This window comes from Arctopsyche grandis, chromosome 3 (genome assembly GCF_051622035.1).
Source record: "Arctopsyche grandis isolate Sample6627 chromosome 3, ASM5162203v2, whole genome shotgun sequence".
In the NCBI taxonomy this organism is placed as follows: Eukaryota; Metazoa; Arthropoda; class Insecta; order Trichoptera; family Hydropsychidae; genus Arctopsyche; species Arctopsyche grandis.
In genome coordinates this window covers 7,205,650-7,228,391 of record NC_135357.1, presented here as the reverse complement: position 1 = coordinate 7,228,391, position 22,742 = coordinate 7,205,650, and the positions used below count along the sequence as shown (strand labels likewise).

General features: G+C 34.2%; 1 protein-coding gene across 1 annotated transcript in view; it reads left to right on the top strand.

Moving 5' to 3' along the window:
• Positions 1 to 10,016: 10,016 nt before the first annotated feature.
• Positions 10,017 to 22,742, top strand: part of LOC143909089 (uncharacterized) — a 28,292-nt gene continuing 15,566 nt past the window's right edge. Inside the window, exons 1-2 of the mRNA XM_077426990.1 lie at positions 10,017 to 10,113; positions 11,639 to 11,862. Of these exons, the coding sequence (XP_077283116.1) occupies positions 10,017 to 10,113; positions 11,639 to 11,862 (321 nt within the window). The remainder of the gene's footprint in view (positions 10,114 to 11,638; positions 11,863 to 22,742) is intronic.

The following is a 22,742-nucleotide window of genomic DNA, read 5'->3' as shown; positions in this document are numbered from 1 at the left end:
ATGGGATATAAATTGGTATATTTTGGTATATATTATATGTTACAGTGAATCTGTATTCTCACGCAGGCTGTATTCTCACTCACTAGAAAATTCAAGACACTGAAAACTTAATTTTGTGAGAAATGGGACATGGTTGCCATATCTGCTAGAAACCTTTCAATGAAATCAGATATATTGTCAATCTTTGATAGGAAACGATCGACCTGGAGTGTCATATCCAAGATCTGGCCAGCAGCACCAGGCAAGGGAATGAACCGATGAGCAATTAGTCGAAAGCATTACACGCTAACCGCTGATCTATCCATATATGTATGTACATACATAATTTTGTCCTTGAGCGATTAATAGACCATGGGATATATATTGGTATATATTATATATTTATATGTTACAGTGAATCTGTATTCTCAATCACTTGGCGAAAGTACACTTTCGCCAAGCCAGTCGCTGTAAGCATATCACACAAAACAGAGTAGTGAAACATGCGTCTACTTGGATGCTAGAAAATAACAGTATCAACTTCTGAAAAATGGGGCATTCCATTTAGTAATCAAACGTTCCCCATATGAAGTCGTATTTTTAAAAACTGCATAAATTGGTCTAACATCATCAAATTTGTCTTCTGTTTTAATTGAATATGTATATATATGTATGTATATACGAAGATGTCAAATTTTTTTGTTGAAGTTTAATAGAAGGAGAAGACACAACATTAATAGAAGTATCAGAACTAAATGTGAAGTATTTGGAATATGAATTCCGTAAATGTATTTATACATTCATTATGAATATTATTTCATATGTACATAATTGATTATTTATGATGTATGTATGTATGTACATATGTGCGTGTGTGTATTGTGTAGTGTTCAAAGTCTCATTTACAAGTGTGTAGTTTATTGTATGCGGTGTACCACAATGTATTTAACGAAGGGTAGATTCTCCGGCATTGATGTAAATGCGGGTGGAGTGGGTGGGATGATGGCGTGGGTGGTGGGAGGTTTGGTTTGGGGTTGTTGCGGTTGGTGAGCGTAGGTGAGCGCGGGCTTAACGACTCGTTTCGTTCAATTAATACGCAACTTTAGGGTTAAACATGCACTCGACATGCAAAAATTCAAACACAATCATCCATAGATATTATATGTATATGTGCGTACGTACATTCACTACCAGTAAATTCATTAAAGCAGATAATCGTACGGTCAGCGATAACACCCGAAGTATACTACAATAAGTATGTATGTATGTACATATGCAGCATGGACTAGATGTTAGCATACAATACTCTCGAACAAAGTGGTCACGGGTTCGATCCCCACTTGTTGCTGCTGGCCAGACCTTGGATTTGTGACTCCAGGTCGATCGTTTCCTATCAGAGATTGCAAACTTATCTAATTTTCATTGGAACGGTTCCTAGAAATTGGCATCCCTGTCCTATATATCTTCAAGTTATTCAGCATCTCGATTTTTCGCTGATTTGTATAAATGTTGCGAATTTCTCCATAAATGTCACTGTGAATGTTGATCGTATTTGCCTTGTATAATGTTTACAATGCTTCTGTACAATTTTTGACCATATGTACATAGTATATGTCATGTTTAATGTACAACATATAATAATTATGAATTTATAATTGATATTTCTTGATCTGCTCTAGTACTCTAGTCGAGTCGAGACGAGTGTACATGATTGATTGAACAGTTGTGTTTAAACGTAGAATTACTTACTTTTTAGGTAAGGATTTCATTACTGCTATTAGTAGGTATAGCTTAATGAATAGATGTAGTTCCACGTCAAAGACGAATATATTCCAATATCCAATTGTAATCAATTTTGATAGAACTAGGCACAAGACTTATGAATACTTGAGAGTGAAAAAAATAACTCTTACCATTGTTGAATTGAATTGTTAAGGTGTGGTAGAAAGGGATCCCGGAAAGATGCACTAAATTGCACTGAATGGTAGCACATTTTCGAGAAGTCATAATTTTCATAATAACTTACGCAATAAAATTCCACAAAAAAAGGTTTACACCCTCGGATAACATACAAATACCCCTTGACGCTATTTTTTGGAATTCTATTGCGTTAGTTCTCTTTGAGCATCTTTGAAAGTTTGGATGTTTCGAGAGTGCATTTTTCCGGTCACCGGTAGAAAGCTACGTTTGGATATCTAGCTGTCATTGCTTCGATCATACACAAGATTCCGATGTAATTTTTAATGAATAAACTAATCTAGCTTCATGTCGGATACATTAGCTTACTTTAATGTAAGCTAGCTACCCCGTATGTTGGTAAAATATCAAAGCGATCTAAATAGTGGAAGTGGTTCAAAATCAGATCAAAAATTTTAGACGGACAGGAATTTCATGGACAGTGAAGTTTAGCTTGTAAAAATGAATCAGGAATTGTGTTTGTGTTTCGGGATTTTTGACAGTTTGTCTTGTTTTATAGTAATTAATTGAAAATAATAAGTATTCATCGTTGTGACTGTAAGTGCGTGTGATGTATTTAAAGGATGACGTCTTGTAGGTGTGAATCTGGGGGGTCGGAAGGAGTGGGAGGTGGTGGGTGGATGATGGATGTAAATTTCACGGTGTGGCGCTCACGGTTTTCCCTCTCGCCTGCAGCATCCCTCAGAGTGAACGGGCCAAAGCTTTCAAAGCACTTTAAGAGCACATCTGTATTATCCCCCGTATCCTTACGTACATACATACATACATACATATAGCTTCAACTGAATAATAATAATACTAAATTTGAGAGAAAAGCGTTCGAGAGTATTTTGCTAAGATTTTAATTCACTGCGTTATAATATGGGGTGTATTCGTGAAATGAAGTATCTTGTGTGGTTGACGGTATGGCTGTACGTTTATTCTATTATTTTTTTTAATGTAATTAGTAATTTTTTGACTGTTAGTACATAGGATCAAAGTTTAGGATATGGTTTTATATAAATTAGGAACTTTTATTGGATTATCGCCCTTTCAATAAATACTATACAAATGAAATAAATCATAGTTGTATGTAGCATTATGAAACCATATATTAAATTACATATCATATCATGTGTTTTATTGAAAATTATTAAAATGCATTTATTTAGATCAGTTTTATTTTTATTTTAATACATACAGGTAAACCCATTTTTTTAAATTATGAATACTAACAATGTATGTAGATATATGTATACATACAAATATATTTATAAGACAGCTCGAAATGGAAATTTTTATGAATGGGAGCGCTCGATAATTTTCAAAACATGATTTAGATTTTTTACTGTATTATAATACATTACATATGTATGTAATGTAATTTACGTAATACCATTTTACATATGTATGTATGTAAAATGGGAAAATTTGCGTCCTTATGTAATTTTATTACTTTACGTATGAATTATATGTACGTAGTAACGATAGATGAAATTTTGTGGTCATGCGAAAATTAGAGATTTTGACTGGTTCGAACTCAGAATCGATCACTGAACACGTTTTCATCATCTAGAAAAAATATTTGTTGTGTGTGGGTGTATCTGTGTGTTAGTATGTTTATTTTGGGGATTTTTTGAACACCTTTATTCATATCAAACTGAAATTTGGTATCAATTACTGAAATGCTTAGTGATACGAAGGAAATAAAATTTTTAAGTTGATCGGAAATGATGCCTCCCCTTATATGTAGGTGTGCTCTTTTTCGGATTCAATTATTTCCCAAAACAAACGAATCTTTTTTATATGTAATAAAAATTATAAATTTTATACACTGATATTTTTTAAATATTTTTACCTCAACCGGAAGTAGTACTTTTACTCAAGAGAATTGAAGTTTTTTTTGTTTTTCTCAGAAACCTTTCAGTGTGTTGAACTGTAATGTCATATCTTGTGTTGAACTGTATGTTGAACTGTAATGTCAACTGGCTGGATACCCGAAACCTTAATTTTGTTGCCGTTCTTTTCTTCGATATATGTATATATTGAGTGAATGCGACAGTTGCGCCTCGACCAGGTAATACCTTCATATTTTAAATCGGCAAAATCGAGGTTTCGTATTTCGAAACTGGACCAATTTAAAAAAAAAATTTCATCATCGATATGAGAAAGATATTTTCTATGTTTGTATCTTCGTATTTTTTTAAAAATCAACCGTTAAATTAGCACGCTAGACTCTTTCGTGGCTGTAAAAACGAGGCGATTTTATAGATGTTTGGTGGCTCCTAGCTCCTAATCAAAAAAATAAAAAATAGGAACATGCCTATGATAGATATCCATAGCATATAGAAAAATAATTTCTCTAGTGCCATAATTGAGGAAGGGAGATGTGTAATACGTTTGTATGGACAAGGCGCGTGTGTCCAGCCCTCTTAATACCAAGTTATATATAAAATTTGGTGAGTATCCGTCAACCGGAAGTGGCAGTTTACTCTTGTTCGATTTTTCTTCCACTATGTTTTTCGACCCTTTAAACGAGAAAATTCTAGTATAATCCTTGTATAATTTTTTTTTTAATTAACGAAACATAGAATTATTATATTGCCTTACATTTATTACTACTGATTTATTCATGTTGTTTTATTTGCTGTATTTCATCTCTAGAAGACCAATTAAACATGTGATATACGTACATATACATATGTATATCATACGTAATATTATAACATAACGAGTCAATCGAGTACATATAACACTGGGCACTACGTACATATGTAGATCGTTTTGTTGCAACATGAAAAATTGCACATGAAACGTACAAACACGATTCGGCGACACGTGATGCACACATCCCACATACATTTTTTTGCACACACACCTATTTTTTTTTTAATTAGTGTTCGCGCGTCACAAAAATGTGTATATTTGTCGTCGGGCAGCGCGTTTCGGTCGTAAATAATCGTCGGCGTTCTATGATATTAATCAAGCGAGTGCAGTGCGGTGCGGGGGCGCCGGGCTATATATAAATATACATGTATATATCTACATAGGTGTGTTAGGTACACGACATAACGGGGTTGTGCAGAGAACGACACGTGTTCGATAATTGGGCGACAACAAGTTGTTCGTTTGGCGCCATTGATGACAAATGCCCCGTCGGCCGACAACTGTTTCCGGTTTGGCGCGTCCACTTTTTCCGGATGTGTTGTTTCCCGATGCACCACTATCGCGGATGCATTCGATCGTGTGCAGAGTTTCGTGATTTAGTGTGTGTTAAATTAACTGATGCCGATTCGGGTGCACGTTTGACCGGAATACGTATGTGTTTTTGCGATTCGGTGAATGGGCCCGGCTGTATTGCAGCGTGATTTTAGCAATAGGTGTTAAATATGAAGTTATGTGGAATTGTTGGTTTTAAAAATTGTTCAAATTTTATGAATCTTTTAACGTCAAGTAATATATGTAATTTAAGTTGGAGTCCAGCTTCCAGGCTTAAATGCTGTTTGATACATCTTATTAAATAAATTACACTGTTCGACACGAAAAATGGTTCAGAGACGAAATATGACTTTTCTTATAGATCTATGCCCAGTGAACACGAATCTGATAATAAAAAATGCTGATTGGATCGAGATTTGGAGATATATGTGTTTTTATTATATTCTATTGATAACTGGCTTACCTCGATAAAATAAACGAATTTTTGTTATTAATCCACAAAATATGATTTTTCTAAGTGGAATTTTATTTTATTCTCATATAAAGACAATTAATTCAATTCGGATTCGTGTAAATACTAGTACGAGCTTTTAGCGCTCAATTTTACCGATTTCAAATTCAGCACACTTCCAATTAACTCTTTTAAACGAAAACAAAAAATAGTGTAGCCAGAAAACTATCCCAATAAACATGCTTCAATAGAAAAAAACTCAATATAAAATATTATTAACAGTGGGAAAAAATCCCAAGTGAAAATACGTACTTTTGACTTTTGATTTGAACTGGACGACTACTTAGAGAAATTTGAAAGATGAAAAGTACTACAAATGAAAGATAAAATACTTCACTATAGATTCCAATATTCATTTTGGACAGGAAATTGATGGATTTTGAGACATCGACCGAACAACACCAAGATATAGAAAAATCGCGCGATTTAAAAAACACATATGTATGTATGTATATCTCCGAATCTCGAGCCAATCAACATTTTCATGTTCACTGATCATAGATCTATAAGAAAAGTCATATCTCGTCTCTGTTTGACAAATGATGACTTTTTTTTGGTTCAGAGACGAGTTGAGTTTGAGGTTGAGTTTGCCTACTGTTACACTGTTTGACAAATGATGACTTTTTTTTTCAGTGTAACAGTAGGCAAACTCAACCTCATAAAACTTGATTTTATGAGGTTGAGAAACTTGGTTTTATGAGGCGACCTAGGATGACGGGTAGGTTTTCAGATAAAGTAATTAAAAGAACTTTAAAGAACGTATAAGGAGTACAAGCTGTTAACAAATTAATTATGACTGAAGATTACGATATTATCTTCACGATTGTTTGGGGGAGAGTAGAAAATTGTGTATGATTTTAATCGGGGCTAAAAGCTTCGTCATCATCTATATATTTATTACACACATACTATGTACATCATATGTGCCATGACAGGAATTACCCTAAGGTGACACACGTTGTATTCAGAGAGTTATGTGGAGATATTAGACGACTTCTTGGTGCCTGAACCTCAAAACTTTCCTGGCTATAACCAAAGAACATGGTTACAGCAGGACGGAGCAACGTCACACACGTCCAATACGTCTCTGCCACGAGTTCGTGAAATTTTCTCAGGCAAATTGATCTCCAGGAGAGGTGACATAAATTGGCCTCCACGCAGTCCTGATTTAACCCCTATGAACTTTTTCCTATGGGGTTATCTTAAATCTAAAGTTTACGTCAATAAATCGACTTCCCTGGCGCATTTGAAAGAAAATATCCGTCACGAAATGGCAGCCATCACTTAGTCCACCTGCCGAGCCGTAATTTTACTGTTCGATTAAATGAGTGCCGCGAACGCGAGGGTCTACATTTGGACGGTATTATATTTAAGAAATAAATTCCCAAATTGTGTACTTTAATAATTAATAAACATTTTTTCGATACACGGCTTACTTTTTTTTTAATCGATCCACTAAATATAAACTTTATTTTGAGACACATTGTGCTAACAATTTTTAAACACATGTATAATATAAATATGTCCATCTTAAAAAATCAACAAATTTTTGATACACAGCAAATTTGCGTGAAATACATTATTAAGGTAGCATTTATAAGATTCAACAAAAATAACAACGAGATGTTAATAACCCGAATTTTTGAGAAACTAAGGGGGAGGATACCGATTTATTGAATCCGTCACAACGACTAAGCTAGAAAAATCGGAAAATTCTAACAGAAGACGGTCGATCTGTGCTTTAATAATCACAAGATCTCGCCAGCAGCGTATTTGGCCCGGACTTGAACCCAAGATCTCTAATGGTATGCAATAGCTCTACCAGTGTATTACGCTCAGCAGCAGTTTACATATATTGAAAATAAGTGTGAAATGGGCCTTGGCTACCAAGATTTACAACTTACAAATTATTATCATTGTTCACAATACGTTCGGAAGCCAAGAATAAGTGAAATTAATATATACATATTTTACGTAGTATTTTAAAATAGTATCTGTTGGTGTTTCAAGTACATATAGTAAATAAATATAAAGTATAGGGTTTTGTAAAATCCCAATGAAAAACCACATACTGAGAAGCATGGTAAAATACGATGATATCATTTTTTACTGACGTGGGGGCCTCAAATTTCAAATGCCCTTGGGGTCCCCCGTATATTTTTATTTTATTGTTACAAATCAATGTACACTCGTCATTACAGATTTGCTCCAATGCGACGGGTGTACGTTAACGAAATACAGAATTCATAAACAATACAATTTTTTACTATAATAAGTACGAAATTATAGAGATTTCTATATCGATATCTATAGATTTCAGATTACTGTGTATAATTATTACAAATTATAGACAGGCAGATTTTTGTGACAACAGGATTAGATCTAATACCAATTTTCAGGAACCGTTTCAGCAATGATCAGATAAAATTGGCAAACTCTGATAGAGAAACGATCGATTTGGAGTCGCAAATCCCCCAAATCTAGCCAGCAGATGGCGGAGGACTCGAACCTTTGACCTCAGCGGTGCTAAATATATACGCTACCACTAATCAAGTACATATAGCCAAACTGCTGGCTATATGTACTTGATCCGCCACTGATTACGCTGTATATGTATGTGAATATTGTAGATATGTACATATATAGATTGCATAAAATAAAATAGGTGTTATTGGTTAAAACGAAGTGAAAGCAAATTAAAATGAAAACAAAAGAACCAACGTACCTTAATTATTTTATTTTATAACCGAAATCTGTATGAAGGAAATTAATTTTTTAATTTGTCTGTTTTCAGATGGTTTTTCAACTCAAGTGTCCGGTCCAGGCGGTGTGTTCGCCCTGCCTTTGGGTGGATTTTCCTTGGCCCCCATAGCGAAACCCATAGCCAGCAGACCACCACCATATCCACCGGGTGCTGTTGCACCACCCCACCCACACCACTCGCTGCATTCTCTACTGGCGCACTGTAGGCATCATCCCTATTTAGCAGGTGACCCTGACATAAAACAAAATCATCAACTGTACATATCAAAAAACCCCTCGAAAAAAAATGCCAACCGAACATACATAAGTATAATATGTTTAAACTCTCAGCAGGCCTTCTTGTAAATTACGCACGATCGATTGAATTTTGGAGATGCGATTTTAATTTAATATAATAAAATATATTCGCACGATTTTTTTTTCATTTGTTATATTATATAATAATAATAGACGTGGGTCAGACAAAGGGAAGCTGTATAGAAAAGATTTACACTCCATTTAATACCATTGGCTTATTAGGAGCTTTTGTGCTCGCGACGGATTGATTTGAAGAGGGATACTGTAAACAAACGACCATAAACAAAATGGCTAACGTTGTTTTTTCACCTTTTTGTGGCACACAATGAATAGGGCATATGGTTTTAAATGTGCGCAGCACGTTTTGATATTTGCAGTTGTTGATTATATAAGAATTGTATCATTGTAATCTTCGCTATATGCTTTTTAGAATGTATGCTGTTATTTATTTATATTTTTTTAATACATACATATATTTAGCCAGCAGTATGGCTCGCTGGTTGCGTTTATGTTTAGCACCGAGAGATTACTGGGTTCGATCCTGTGCTAATCTTTAATACTGTTGGTTAGACTTTGTGACTCTAAGTCGATCGTTTCTTATCAGAGTCTGTCAATTTATCTGATTTTCATTGTTGAAACGGTTCCTCAAATTGGCAAAAATCATCGTATCTGCTGTCACAAATATCTAAATTTGATTTATAAAAATTTAGGAAAGCCTAACAGGTAAACTCCAATGCGCTTTCATAGCCATTTACAAACATTGCAGCATTTTATATTACATAAATCACTGAATTTATGGATTTCAACTTATACATAAATATTACTGTACATAAATCAAATTCAAATAGTGGTGACATATTGGGTACAGAATAGTGACGCCACAGTGACATTACAGAATACTATAACGCGTCACTGTTACCAGACAAATAAGCATAATACAAATACTTTATATAAGAATTAGCGAGACATCTATGTTATAGATAATATTTTTTTGAAATCATATTCATATGGTGGTGACATAGTGAGTAGGATGGTTTTTGCCAATTTGATTGAGAAACCATTTTAACAATGCAATCAGATACATTGATAAACTTTGATAGGAAACGATCGACTTGGACTCAAAAATATCCATCTGATCAGCAGTATTAAAAATTATACACATAATATATTCTTTTCAATCGAGGTTATCTCACGGGATCGAAACCGGTGACTTCTCGGTGCTTAGAATAAACGCAATCACAGAGCCATACTGCTGGCTTATCACATAAAAAATGGCGCGATAAATTTTGGAATGTCAGTTGAAGTTCTAGCTATGGTGTATTATGTATTGGTTGAATGCACCTATTATAACGAGACGTTTAACCAAAACACTTTTGAACAATTTGACTGTGGGTTATTATTATTTTTTTCACAAACATAATCCACAATGATAATAACAAGGGATTTTGGTTGGCTCGTTTTGTATTGGGGTGTGTTTTTTATTGCCCGCGATCGCTCAACGTTACAGGGTGTCCTCGTTAATATTAACGATATTTTTATATCGCTATTTAGAGCAGACGCGTAGAAAATTCGGTTCACTGCTCATCGTTGAATGCTATTTAACTAATTATTTGATCAAAATAAAATTTATTAATATTTTCAATTAAAGTTACATATAATCGTGATCAAATTTTAGTCATTCTATGTATAATAGATAAAAAAAGTATACACGGTGAGTATAATATACAAAAATCGATAAATGTTATATCTAATGAGTATAATTCTATTGTGTAGAATCCGCACGAAAAAAAATACTCTCTAGTGATTGATCATTATTTTCATTGATTTTATTTTAGTGTATAATTAATTAATAATAAATTCACGTGAGAGTGTGAGAAATGTTACTGAAAAAGAGTTGGGGTTTCTTTAATATATTTACATATTATACCTACATATATAACAACAAATATAAACATCGAAATATTTGATGCTCAAAATTATTGTACATATAAAAGTGTTTTTTCATATGTTTAATAATTTCACCTTTTTACGCAAAAAATAAGCAAACAATGTTGACGATAAAATAAAAGCACCCTGTATTCAATGGATGCGCACTAAATAATCCACAAATATCTGGGCTTTGTTGGGCATGTTTGGATTTGGGATTTCACACATTATAAAATAAAGTATATATCTTTACCGAAGGGAACGATAAAAAAAATGAATCAAAACTATCCCCTTCTTCTCTGGTGAAAAAAGAACATTCCCTTTTAATACAGTTGCATATATATTATGCATTATGTTTGCATTAAAAAAACAGTAACAAATGTTGCACGTATTACATGTATGACTTGAATGAAAAATTCTTATTTTTCTTTATAATTGAATTTTAAATAAAAACTTTGCTTCAATTTTATGTGAATCATCATATATGTATGTACTATGTTCTGTTTGGACAATCGTGAGAGCTTTCAATCAAAGAAAACGTTGTATATTGTGGGTGGTCTTTGAACCACATTGGTGGTGGATCAGTCTTATCCCCTTTTATAAGGATTATCCCTCTTTTTTTCGAACGCAAAAGATACAAAGTTAAATTTTATTCGTATTTTTATGTACATACATACGAGCAATAGCGATTTTTTTTCTTCAACCTACAATAAAATGGAATTAATAAAATAGCAATAAAACACTGACAATGGATGTTTATACAGCACATTAGAGCTTTGTACTGAAGACCTCAATGGATATTGAAACCGTTCTGTACATATTATATATCTATCGTCAGGTATCATTATCCCTTCTATTATATAAGCGTACCCACGTATATATGTACTCGTACTAAGTATCCTTGAAGATCCATTTAAACACATTCCTTCGACTCGCTCTTTTGTTCAGTTTGAAAGATGTGGTTTTTTCATGGTTTTTATTTTGCAGTTGGAGGTGTCGGTGGAGGCGGGGGTGGATGGGGCGCAGCGGTAGGCGGGGGCGGATTCCCGTGGGCGGGGGCGCGTGGGAAGCCCCGACGTGGTATGATGAGACGTGCAGTCTTCAGCGATACCCAAAGAAGGGGTCTCGAACGTCGCTTTCAGCTCCAGAAGTATATCAGCAAACCGGACAGGAAGAAGCTTGCTGAAAAACTTGGCCTTAAGGATTCACAGGTACATACAATATGACTTTTTTTAATTGGATAAATTAATTTTCAATATATACTTTAATATCTAAAGAAATGTTCCTATGATAATACCTTGAAGAAATGTTCAATTTAATAAACGGCTTTTCGTTTCCTTTAATTGATAGCCTGGTTGTAGATATACATACATACATCGATGCGGTGCAAACGATCGAAAAGCGCCAGACAGACTGAACCACAGATTAACGACACGTGTACCTTATGCGTGCGCACTGCTCGCACTTACACTAAGCGAAATCTACTCGAAGTCCCGACATACCTACCCTGTATACGTTCTGTGCTTCTGATACTTTGGTTCCGAATTTTTCCTTATTAAATTATTAAAAACCCGCCAGAAAGATCCAAATCAATTTTAATAATTGCATCTGTGCACATCGAAAGGTTACTCGTCATCTGATGTGCAATCTATCATTCGTGAAGTCGAGAATTGCGTTTAAAGCAGCCATCCAGTTAATCTGTGGTTCAATGTGTCTGGCGTTTTTCGATCGTTTGCACCAAACCCACATAAATTAATAATTAATTTTAATAAATAAATAAATAAATAATTTTCCAATTATTTTAATACTATAGTTTAATTATGCAATGTACTACATATTTTGTCATGCCTTTATTCTTTACTTTTTAATTTGTTTTCCTTATATTTATCTTTTTCATTTTTGTAAAAATCTATTATTGGACTCGGGTGTTACATATATTATTTATTTACTTTTTGTGTTTTTTATACCTATCTCTGTACATCCTGTCTGTTGATTTTTCAATTAATAAAATAAATAAATAAATAAATAAATAAATATAAACCTAGCATTTTCAACAATATTAGTTTCAAAATCATCACCATTTTTAATCTACGTAAAATTTGATAGAATAGATAGACTGTATTTTACAGTTCAAGTTTTGGTTCGTTCATGAATATTCCAGTTTGTTCATACATGAACTATTGGTTTTTGGTTTAAGCGCTAACAGTCAAAAGGTATTTTCAAATAGACTCACAGATGTGGCATAAAATTTATAGCTGTCAAAACCTTTCCGATGTCGAAATGCCAAGTATTTCAAAGATAAATCCATCGGAAACACGTTATAACGTTGCTATAATTCCCATTTATGATAGTTTTTAAAATATTGCAACCCAGGACAAGCTTATATATGTATGTATGTACATAGAGGATGGGACAAACGATTGAGAATACTTATGTCTAATAGTTTGCGCATGAACAATCTAGTTAGTTTGTCAATTTGTTATTTTGTGTACACTCTGGCCAGATTGGTTCGTGTATGAACAAACTAATATGTTCATGAACGAACTAAATATACACAATGTAACATATGTACATACATATGTATGTACGATTTATTGATAAAGTATCGGTACTTTTTACCGTCACGTCCCATTCGTCTTTATTATTTTTGTTGTTGAATAATTTGCAAATAAAAGTCTTCATTTTCAACATTTTTAAATTGACTTCAAATGTCAAAGCTTTAATTTTTATATAAAGTAAATAAAAAAAATCAAAACTCTGCTTAAAAAATAGATGAAAATAACCTACTTTTTCGAAATTTTAGTCCAGATAAATCGATTGACATTGCTTAAAATCAATGAAGTTTTTTTTATTAAACATGACGCTGATGTCACCCGTTTCAAGTCAGGTGCTCAATGTTAGGAGCACATGTCAGATGCTCAGATCCCCACTTCCCCGCTTCCTCGACACGATCGGTCGTCACGCCACATCCCTATGCATAACGTATAATTCTAAAATTAGTTTTTTTTAATCTCCATACTTGTTGTTGCACTCGCACATACATACATAAATACAAACAAAGTTGTTGTTAATTTTGTACTTGGTTATGTACAGTGTGGTTTTTTTTATTAGAACAGTGATGTGCGGTTGTTCTTGTGCGATATTCATGAATAGAGGTAGGATAGTCACAGTGCTATCCATTGTTCCATTGTTGTAAATCCTTTGTAAAAAAGATTCGGCAAACCTTTAACAATACATTTACAACCTTTGAACAATACACGGCCCCCTGAGGCTCCGGTGACTATTCATGAACAACCGTCTCGTTCTCCGACGAAAAGGTCTCTTGGACTGTATTCGTTGGGGGGGGGGGGTGGCCTCATGTTGAGGGCTTTAAGGGTCAAATTCCGTGACCTTTAAAGCGGGCTTAGACAAATACAAACACCGCGTACATTTTTATACATGTATTATTATTATTCTCTTGACACGACAAAAGTCCATTGATGAAAATCTAAAATTCACTTTTTTCATTCCGCCCTAATATAAATATATAGATATAATACAACGTGGGTGAAAAACATTAAACGATTATTTGCCTATTTTATTGAAAAATACATAATCACTTGGTAAATAAAAGTTAAATAAATAAATATATTGGATAGAATGTCAAAGCTTAACATTTCATTCAGCTTTTTTCAAATCTTGTTTCGGCTTCGACTGGAACCTACTTCCAGTAAAAAAATTACAGATTGAGCTCGTTTCATTTTCTTTGCTCCTTTGGGTTTGTCTTACTGATCTTTTGCCTTCCTATATTACGGAGAAGATTTCTGAAAACGAAACAAAGTTACGTCCGGCATTCATTCAGCCGTGTGCATTGCGTCAATTTAAAAAAAAAAACAAGTTTCAGTGCAGCAAATAAACCCTCGTTTATTTGAAAACATCGTATCGGATGTTGTCAAACCGCAATTTCGATTTGAGAGTGTGTTCACGAGAGCGGGCGGGGGAGGGTCGGCCACTTAATGAAATAAATAATTCGAAAGGCTGCCTGGCGTAGCACACCCGTAGACCCACCACGGTTCACATCCCCATCATCACTACCCACCCACAGCTTCAGACCCCTCTCCCGGGGGCAGCCGATAACGGCTTAATAATGGCGCCGACAGCCATTTCCGTGGAAAGGCGCCCGCGGCTTTGTGCCGCACAAAAAATAATATAATTCAATCCGACGGCGGTGGTGGCGGCTAGGGGTTCAACACCCTCAACCCCCCCCCCCCTTCTTCTCAATTTCGGTGTGCTAGTGACGGTGAGGGGTGGTTGGCGGGGGGGGGGGGGTCTCTGTGGGCTGGGGACCCCCGTAGTCCCGTAGTATTCCACCTCTAAATTAAAATGCTCGAATATCGGCGCAGCCGCAACGATAACGGGGCGAGTTTTAAGGAATACCAAAAACGACCTCGGATTGCAATAATGCCGTGGGGGTTTTCGATAATGGTGCCGTGGCAGCGGGGGGTCGGAAAAGTCGGAGGATGCCGTGGAAAATGAATTGAAGTCGGGTAAACGCGTTTTAAATTGATTTCGTTGCACGGGTGTTTGGTGGATTCGGTACAGTCGTAATCATTTCTAGCAGGTGTGATTAGTGTTTTGTATGTATGTATATTTGAATGAACGGCTTGGGGTGTACGCTTCGTGTTCGTATATGCGTTCGGCACATCTCAGGTTTTGTTTCCTACCGCATGCGCGCTTTATGTGTTCATGCGTTGTTGTTAATTTTGTGCTTGGTTATGTACAGTGTGGTTTTTTTATTAGAACAGTGATGTGCGGTTGTTCTTGTGCGATATTCATGAACAACCGTCTCGTTCTCCGACGAAAGGGTCTCTTGGACTGTATTCGTCGGGGGGGGTGGTGGCCTCATGTTGAGGGCTTTAAGGGTCAAATTCCGTGACCTTTAAAGCGGGCTTAGTATATGCGCGGTTTTACGGTAACTCCTACGTACGTGCTAACTAATTCTTATATAATGTTTTACGTGTATTCAAACTATGATAGTTTATTTTATTTTTTTAATTCATACCAGGAGGGACTGATCAATTAACATCAACGGAGACATTTACGGTCAAATTTGTAAATTTGCAGCATTCTATACTATTTAGCGAAATTCGAGATTTATGAGAGAAAATGGGTAAGGTTGGTTAAAATTGGAAAATCAGATAAATTGGTAAATTCTAATAGGAAACGATCGACCTGGAGTCACAAAGCCTGCAAAAACCAGTGGGATTTGAACCCGTGACCACTTTTTTCAAACCATTATATGCTTACCACTAGTCTATTCTGGTATATGTATTATATGTATGTATATTTAATTAGTTTTACTAGGTGTTTGTTATTTCCCAAAATTGAACCACTTCCACTCTTCCGATCGCTTTGATATTTTAACCGACATACGGGGAGGGTTAGCTCTAATTAAGTTAAGCAAATATCTCCGACATGAAGCTAATGCCGATACTTTTCGTGAAATTCAGAAACGTAGTGTTCCCTTTCGTGAAAAATCCAATATTTCCGTAAATTTAAATGTCGTTCAGTCTTACATGTCCCTCTGATGAGTGATACCTTTAATTAAGTGAATGTATCAAATAATGATTAATTTAGAAACCTTGACTCATCACACACAAATATATCAATCTATTATGAATACATATAATATATATACATGTGTACATTTAAAAACTTTTGAAGATACTCTTCTTCGAACAGAGTCCATTAAGCTCATATTCTACAGCAAGCTTTCTGAAAAGTGTGTGGTTTCTCTGTGGTGCATGATTTTTTTTAATTTAATAAGGATGTTATTTAATTTCTGATTAAGAAATACTTATGGAAAATAAAATATTAAATTAAATAGGGGCGCAAATTTTTCCTTTTACCTCTTAGGTAAAATGTACATGCTATTGCATTCACCCCCACTCGACTTGCGATGGCTAGTTACATTTCGTTTCAGTGTGGCTTTGCATTTTGCTCAAGAAATACAACATTGTTCGTGCGTATAATCTGACTATTATTTTTTGTTCGTGTGTCGTGTTTTGAAATATTTACAGTAATAAAATTTTAATATAAAATACGTAAGTTATTGATATTATTAATTTATTTATGGAATACGTATACATATTTCATGTCAATGGAAATCTATATATTTTATACGATAAAAGTAATTGTTAACGTCATGTTATGGACAGCAAAACATACAGTGATGTTATTAAATGCCTTGCATTGAATCATATTGTAATAATATTATATAGTTAAATAATAAATAATTAAAAAAAATAAAGAAATTATCTTACGTCCTTACAATGTTAAAACACATTGCACGAATGCGACAGCATGCTCGGTTCTCGTAAGTCTCACGCTAATCGGATCGACTATAGTACTGGCTCTGATATTTTACATATATACCAGGAAGGCCTTAGAGGTAAATCTCAATGCGCCTTCCTGGCCAATTACAAATACAAATGCAGCATTTTTATTATAAGTCGTTGAATTGCGAGACACTGAAAAAACTCGCAAATTAACGAGACATCTATGAATTGTACATACATTTTTATTGTACATCAATCAAATTTCAAATAGTGGTGACATAGTAGGTAGGAAGGATTTTTAGCCAATTTTTTTTTCCGGGAACCGTTTCAACAATGAAATCAGAGAAAATTGGCAAACTCTGATAGAAAACGATCAACCTGGAGTCACAAATCCAGGTCTGACCAACAGCATACTCTGACAAATTCATTTTCATTCAGGGATAGAACCCGGCACCTTCTTGACGGTAAGCAGAAGCTTAAGTCCGAGCTATGCTGCTGGCTATGCATATAATGCATATAATGTATTATAAAAGGTACAATAATCAAAATCATGTTTTGAAAATTATCGAGCGCTCCCATTTATGCAAATTTCCATTTGGATTACGGCTTTGGTCGATAGTTATTACATATTTAGTTATGCTCAGTTAGTATTTAGATTAGCATATACATTGTAATAATTTCTTAAGCCACTTCGAGCATACAGACATATTCTATTATACATAATTGCAAGTCATTCGCCATTATCGATATTGAAGAAAGTGTTCTTGGACAGCGTTATGAGACTTCTATCTTGAGAAAAGCGCTTCTAAAATTGCGATAAAAATTTTACGGTAACAATTCAGAGTTGCAATTATTATCATAAGGACTTTAGTCTCCATAATTTGAAGCGAAATTCGAATCATATCGCAATTGGCCGTGTGGCTGTTTCGGATTTCGACGAGCGAATTTTAATGAAATTAAACTCACCGCGCCGTCAGTTGCCCCGACAACAATTGACCAAGTTTAATTGCTTTTCCCGTACAGTTGCACCGACTAACGAACGGGGCTTTCGGCAGACATATTATATATAAATATATACGTAGACTTTTCAATTAGGGGTGCAAAAAATTACCGTAATGAATTATTCAATTTATTTTCTTTTGTTTTGATTACGCAGCGTTCAGTATGATCGTGACTCATTATTGATTTTGTTGAAGTTTAAATAAGCTAGCATTTCATAAGCGTTCGATGTGTCGAACGCAGTGACGTCACTCTCGCAGTTGCCATTGCCTTTTTTTGCATATTTTTATTAATAATACTGCATAACAGCGATAAGGGAAACTAATTTCGCCCGGGTCAAAATGTCATGTTGTACAATAGAGATGGTCTAATAGTAAAATAAATTAAAATTGTCCTATTCTAAATAAATATCGTTCCACCAACATGCAATATCGCACGACTCGTTTCCCCAACTTTTTCGGTGTATTTCGTCGTCGTGTTTGTATTAGGTATATACAAAACACAAATACGAGAATGTTTTACATAGTGAAATACTTATTTTACAAGATAAACATTAACTATTTGACTTAATGATTGATGTTTTAAAGGTGTGTCAATAGCTTAAAAATCTATGAATGATCACAATATGTATCTTATATTAAAGATATTATATACATGTATACAAAAAAACATGTTTATATACAATATATAATACAAACTCCTGTTTAAGCAGATGAAAAGTCGAGAAAACGAGTCTCGAGATATTGCAAGTTAGTAGAACGGAGCGCACCGATGTAAATGTACATGTAACCAGCAGCATAAATCTGTGGCCAGCGTGTAATACTTTCAATTTTGGGTTTAAGGCTTTGTGTTGCTGGTCAGACCTTGGATATGTGACTCCAAGGTCGATCGTTTCCTATTAGAGTTTGCTAATGATTTCATTGAAGCGGTTCCAATAGATTGGCAACCCTGTCGTATTTCTCGCAAAATTCGAATGTATAACATCTCGAATTTGTTGATTTATAAAATGCTACAAATTTATGTATGTCTATATGGTTGTTAATTGATGTTTGTAGCTGTACACTGTTTGTCCATGGATGTCGTGTGAAATAAAATAAATGGGCGTATACCTGTATAAATAAATAAATCAATATATGTTACAGCCTGTGTACATTTCATTTGTTCATGAATATTCTAGTTTGTTCAAACACGAACCAATCTCGCTAGTTATATTGTATGCAATGTAATAAATTGACATATGAACTAGCTTTTTTATGCACAAATTATTAGGTATAAACTTAATAAGTATTCTCAATCGTTTGTCAGGTTTTTTTACACAGTAAGCTTCCCGGCCATGCATACAACAAATCCTGAAAGTTCTATCGTAATCGGTTGAGTGGTTTAGGAGCCTATACGAGACAGACAGACAAAAAGACATTCAATTTTATATATATCACCTTTACGAACAGACATTGTTAACAGATAAAAATTCCTCATTCTATACATACATGCATATATCTGCTGATTTTACATGGGTATTATAATAATTTTTAAAAGCATCTAGAACAAACTGGACAAAATACAAGTAATGTTTTTATTACTTGCAATAAAATTATAATAAACGAACATTTTCGTATATTATTAAAGCATACACTAATTCATATTATATATAGATATACGAGAGCGCAAGATTTAAGCGTCCCGTTATAAAATTACAATAATGGCAGGTAATGGTGGTGCTGAAAAAAAAGCGCCGACGGGGAGCGCTGTTAAAAATCACCACCGGGTGTGCTTTTGACGTGCCCTGCTGGTGGACCGGGAGGCTGCTCTCTCCCACCCCCTTCTCCGTCGCGACCACCCCTTATTCCACCCCTTGCGAATCCCACCTCTCGACTCTTCGATATAAAAGGAATTTTACATGCACAAATATCGCCGGATAACGTTTTAAAACCACCCCTAATGCGATCTTATTATTTTTCCGAGCAAGTGGTCCTTCAAAACAGTACGAACGTATTCAATTATCAACGGTATGTATGTATGTATGTACATTTGAATATATGTATGTTTATATTCCGAGGCATAAAATTTTTCTTTCTTGAATTAATTTTTGAGAGCTTTTGTTTAATTGTTTGAGGTTTCGATTTGTAGGTACGATGGTTTTTTTTTACAGAAAGTTCAAGACAGGTTTATAAAATTGTGTTCACCTATTAGATCACAGAAAAAATCCAGATGGGTGATATATTCATTTAGGATGATATTTTATTTGTTTGAATTGTTTTATTATGGAAGATTGGAAGTTATCTGTCTTACAAAAATTGGTGTCTTGTTAAATATCTTTATTGAATAATCCATGCAAAAATATGTTAGTGAAATAAAAATGTACATGAGAAAGTATGAATGATTGTAATATTATATAATGTGTATATGAGATAGTGTGAAAAAAAATAACTGCGTAATTGTTCAATTATGTAATATGAGAAGTTAAGTAGGGGTGGCGAGCAGGCGCTTCTGATAGCCAGTTGTCATCAAATCGATCTAACTGTCGATTCCGACGAAATTTTAATGATTTTGCTAATGATTAAAATCCTCTAGCCTCATGTCGACGCCATTTGCTTACTTTATTGAAACAGTAAAATATCAAAACGATCAGAAGATTGGAATTGATTCAAAAATTTGTAAAGATACTGATAAAAAGCTGGTAAATATGTAATAACTAGAGGTAGGACCGGAAATGCGCCGTCTATTGTTCCATTATTGTAAATGCTTTGTAAAAAAGTCTCGGCAAATCTTTAACAATGCATTTACAACATGTGAACAATGGACAGCGCGCTCTGGGTCCGCTCTTTAGTAATAACCGAAATTTATACAATTTCTGATGATATTTTTCTCTGAATATGTTTAAAATAAAGGATTTAATTTGACATTTGTCAACTTTAAATTCATATATATTTTGTATTTCAATGTGTCACAAAAATATTTAATTAAAAATCATTAACTTCTCTAACATTGACAAGTAAATTTTAAATGATATAGTTAGATCCATACTCACTAAAAAAAAGAGTTAAAGAATTAAAAATTTTATTGTAACGTATACAAGAATATCACAGTATGCATTTAATTGTACTTACCAAATCATTTAGGATGGTAGTAATCGTGGATGGAATGAATTAGAACTTTTTATTTTAGTAGGATATACAAATTAAATTCTTCTGCAGATAAGATTAAGATCTGAAATTCTTATGTTGATCAGTATAAAGGTTTTCCAATGCAAAAATGCTCACCCCCACTCCATGGAAAAGATGCGCAAGCTGGTCTTGTTTGTAGCGAATGTGGGCTTTGCGCATATTTTACGAGAAGTGGGGGTAGGCCTATATGAATGTAAATTATGTACGTATGCAGTGGCGGACTGGCCATACAAGCGAACATGCCCGATGGCATGTGGGCCCCACTATCTGTTAGAAAATATGGGCCCTCAGTAAAATTAAATAACTTTTTAACTATTTATAGGATATTGCAACTTTGGGACCTAAAGTTTGGGTATTTCAACAAAATAAATTTCTTACGATATACACAAACAACTAATACCTGGTTTAACAGCCCAAGGATCGGTTAACTTTTTACTTTATCTATGTTTTTATTAGGCTCGAAATGTAATTTTCAACATTTGCGTGTGCCCTTTTGCCGGGCCCATTTCCAACGTCAATATTATGTATATACCAATACCTATGTAACAACTAACTACTGAAATAAAAATGGGAATAAACAAATTTTCGTGAATAATATAAACAGAATTGCTTAAAACAATTTTGATACGACGATTCATCATCAACCAGCGATTTAAATTTACTTAATATTTTCAAAATAACATTTGATTATACTTCGATGATATAGTAAGATTTAAATACACAATTTTAAACAGTTTCCGAATATAAAATCTATTCCTAATCTAGACACATCCATGTAAATAGAAATATAGGATAAGGGCCCCCTCCCAAAAATCCCGATTTTCGATTGACATTAATTGAAAGTATTATACATTATTTTGAATTTAATGATTAATGAGATGCTAAGGATCTATGAATGCTACGTTTATTTCTTATGTATGTTACTTTTGGGTAACTAATAAAATAATCGCTGCTATGTGCTTTGAAGAAAAACAAAACAAAACTTCTATTGTTATTACGTACATATGTATGTACATAGATAAAGTGAAAAGACAGTTGGTAGAAATTAAGTTTATTGATAGTTTTTTGATGACTCTGTTTGATGGTCGATTAATGTTGACCATGTGAAGATTTGTGGAAAAAAATTTTCGCCTGCGGTGCTTTTTTCTCTTCTTACATATTTTTTTATAATTACTTTTTCAAAAATAAGCTTATTTTTTTCATATTTTATAATGCAATAAAGTAAAGGATATTTTCCATTTTTATTCAGAAATAAAAAAGATTTTTTGAAAAAAAATTCAATTTGACCAATCTTTGCCTGCCCCCTCCCCAAGAAAAAGCTGAAAAAGCCGCTTTTATGCCGCATTCTTTTATGATGCATTCTATTTACCCAGGACAAGGGTTAAAACGAAATATACAATGAAATTTATGGATCTATTTTGCTTTTGCCATTTTTCTTGTACCTAAATTTGTTTATTCCCATTTTTGAAAATTTCATTTATTTTTTTCCCTTGATTTTTAGCGTGGTGGAAAGAAGAAAATTTTGTTATATGGGGGGGGGGGACAATTTTTTTTAACCCTGGGTGGGCCCCCTTTGACTCCTGGCATGCACTGATTTCAGTCCCAGTCCGC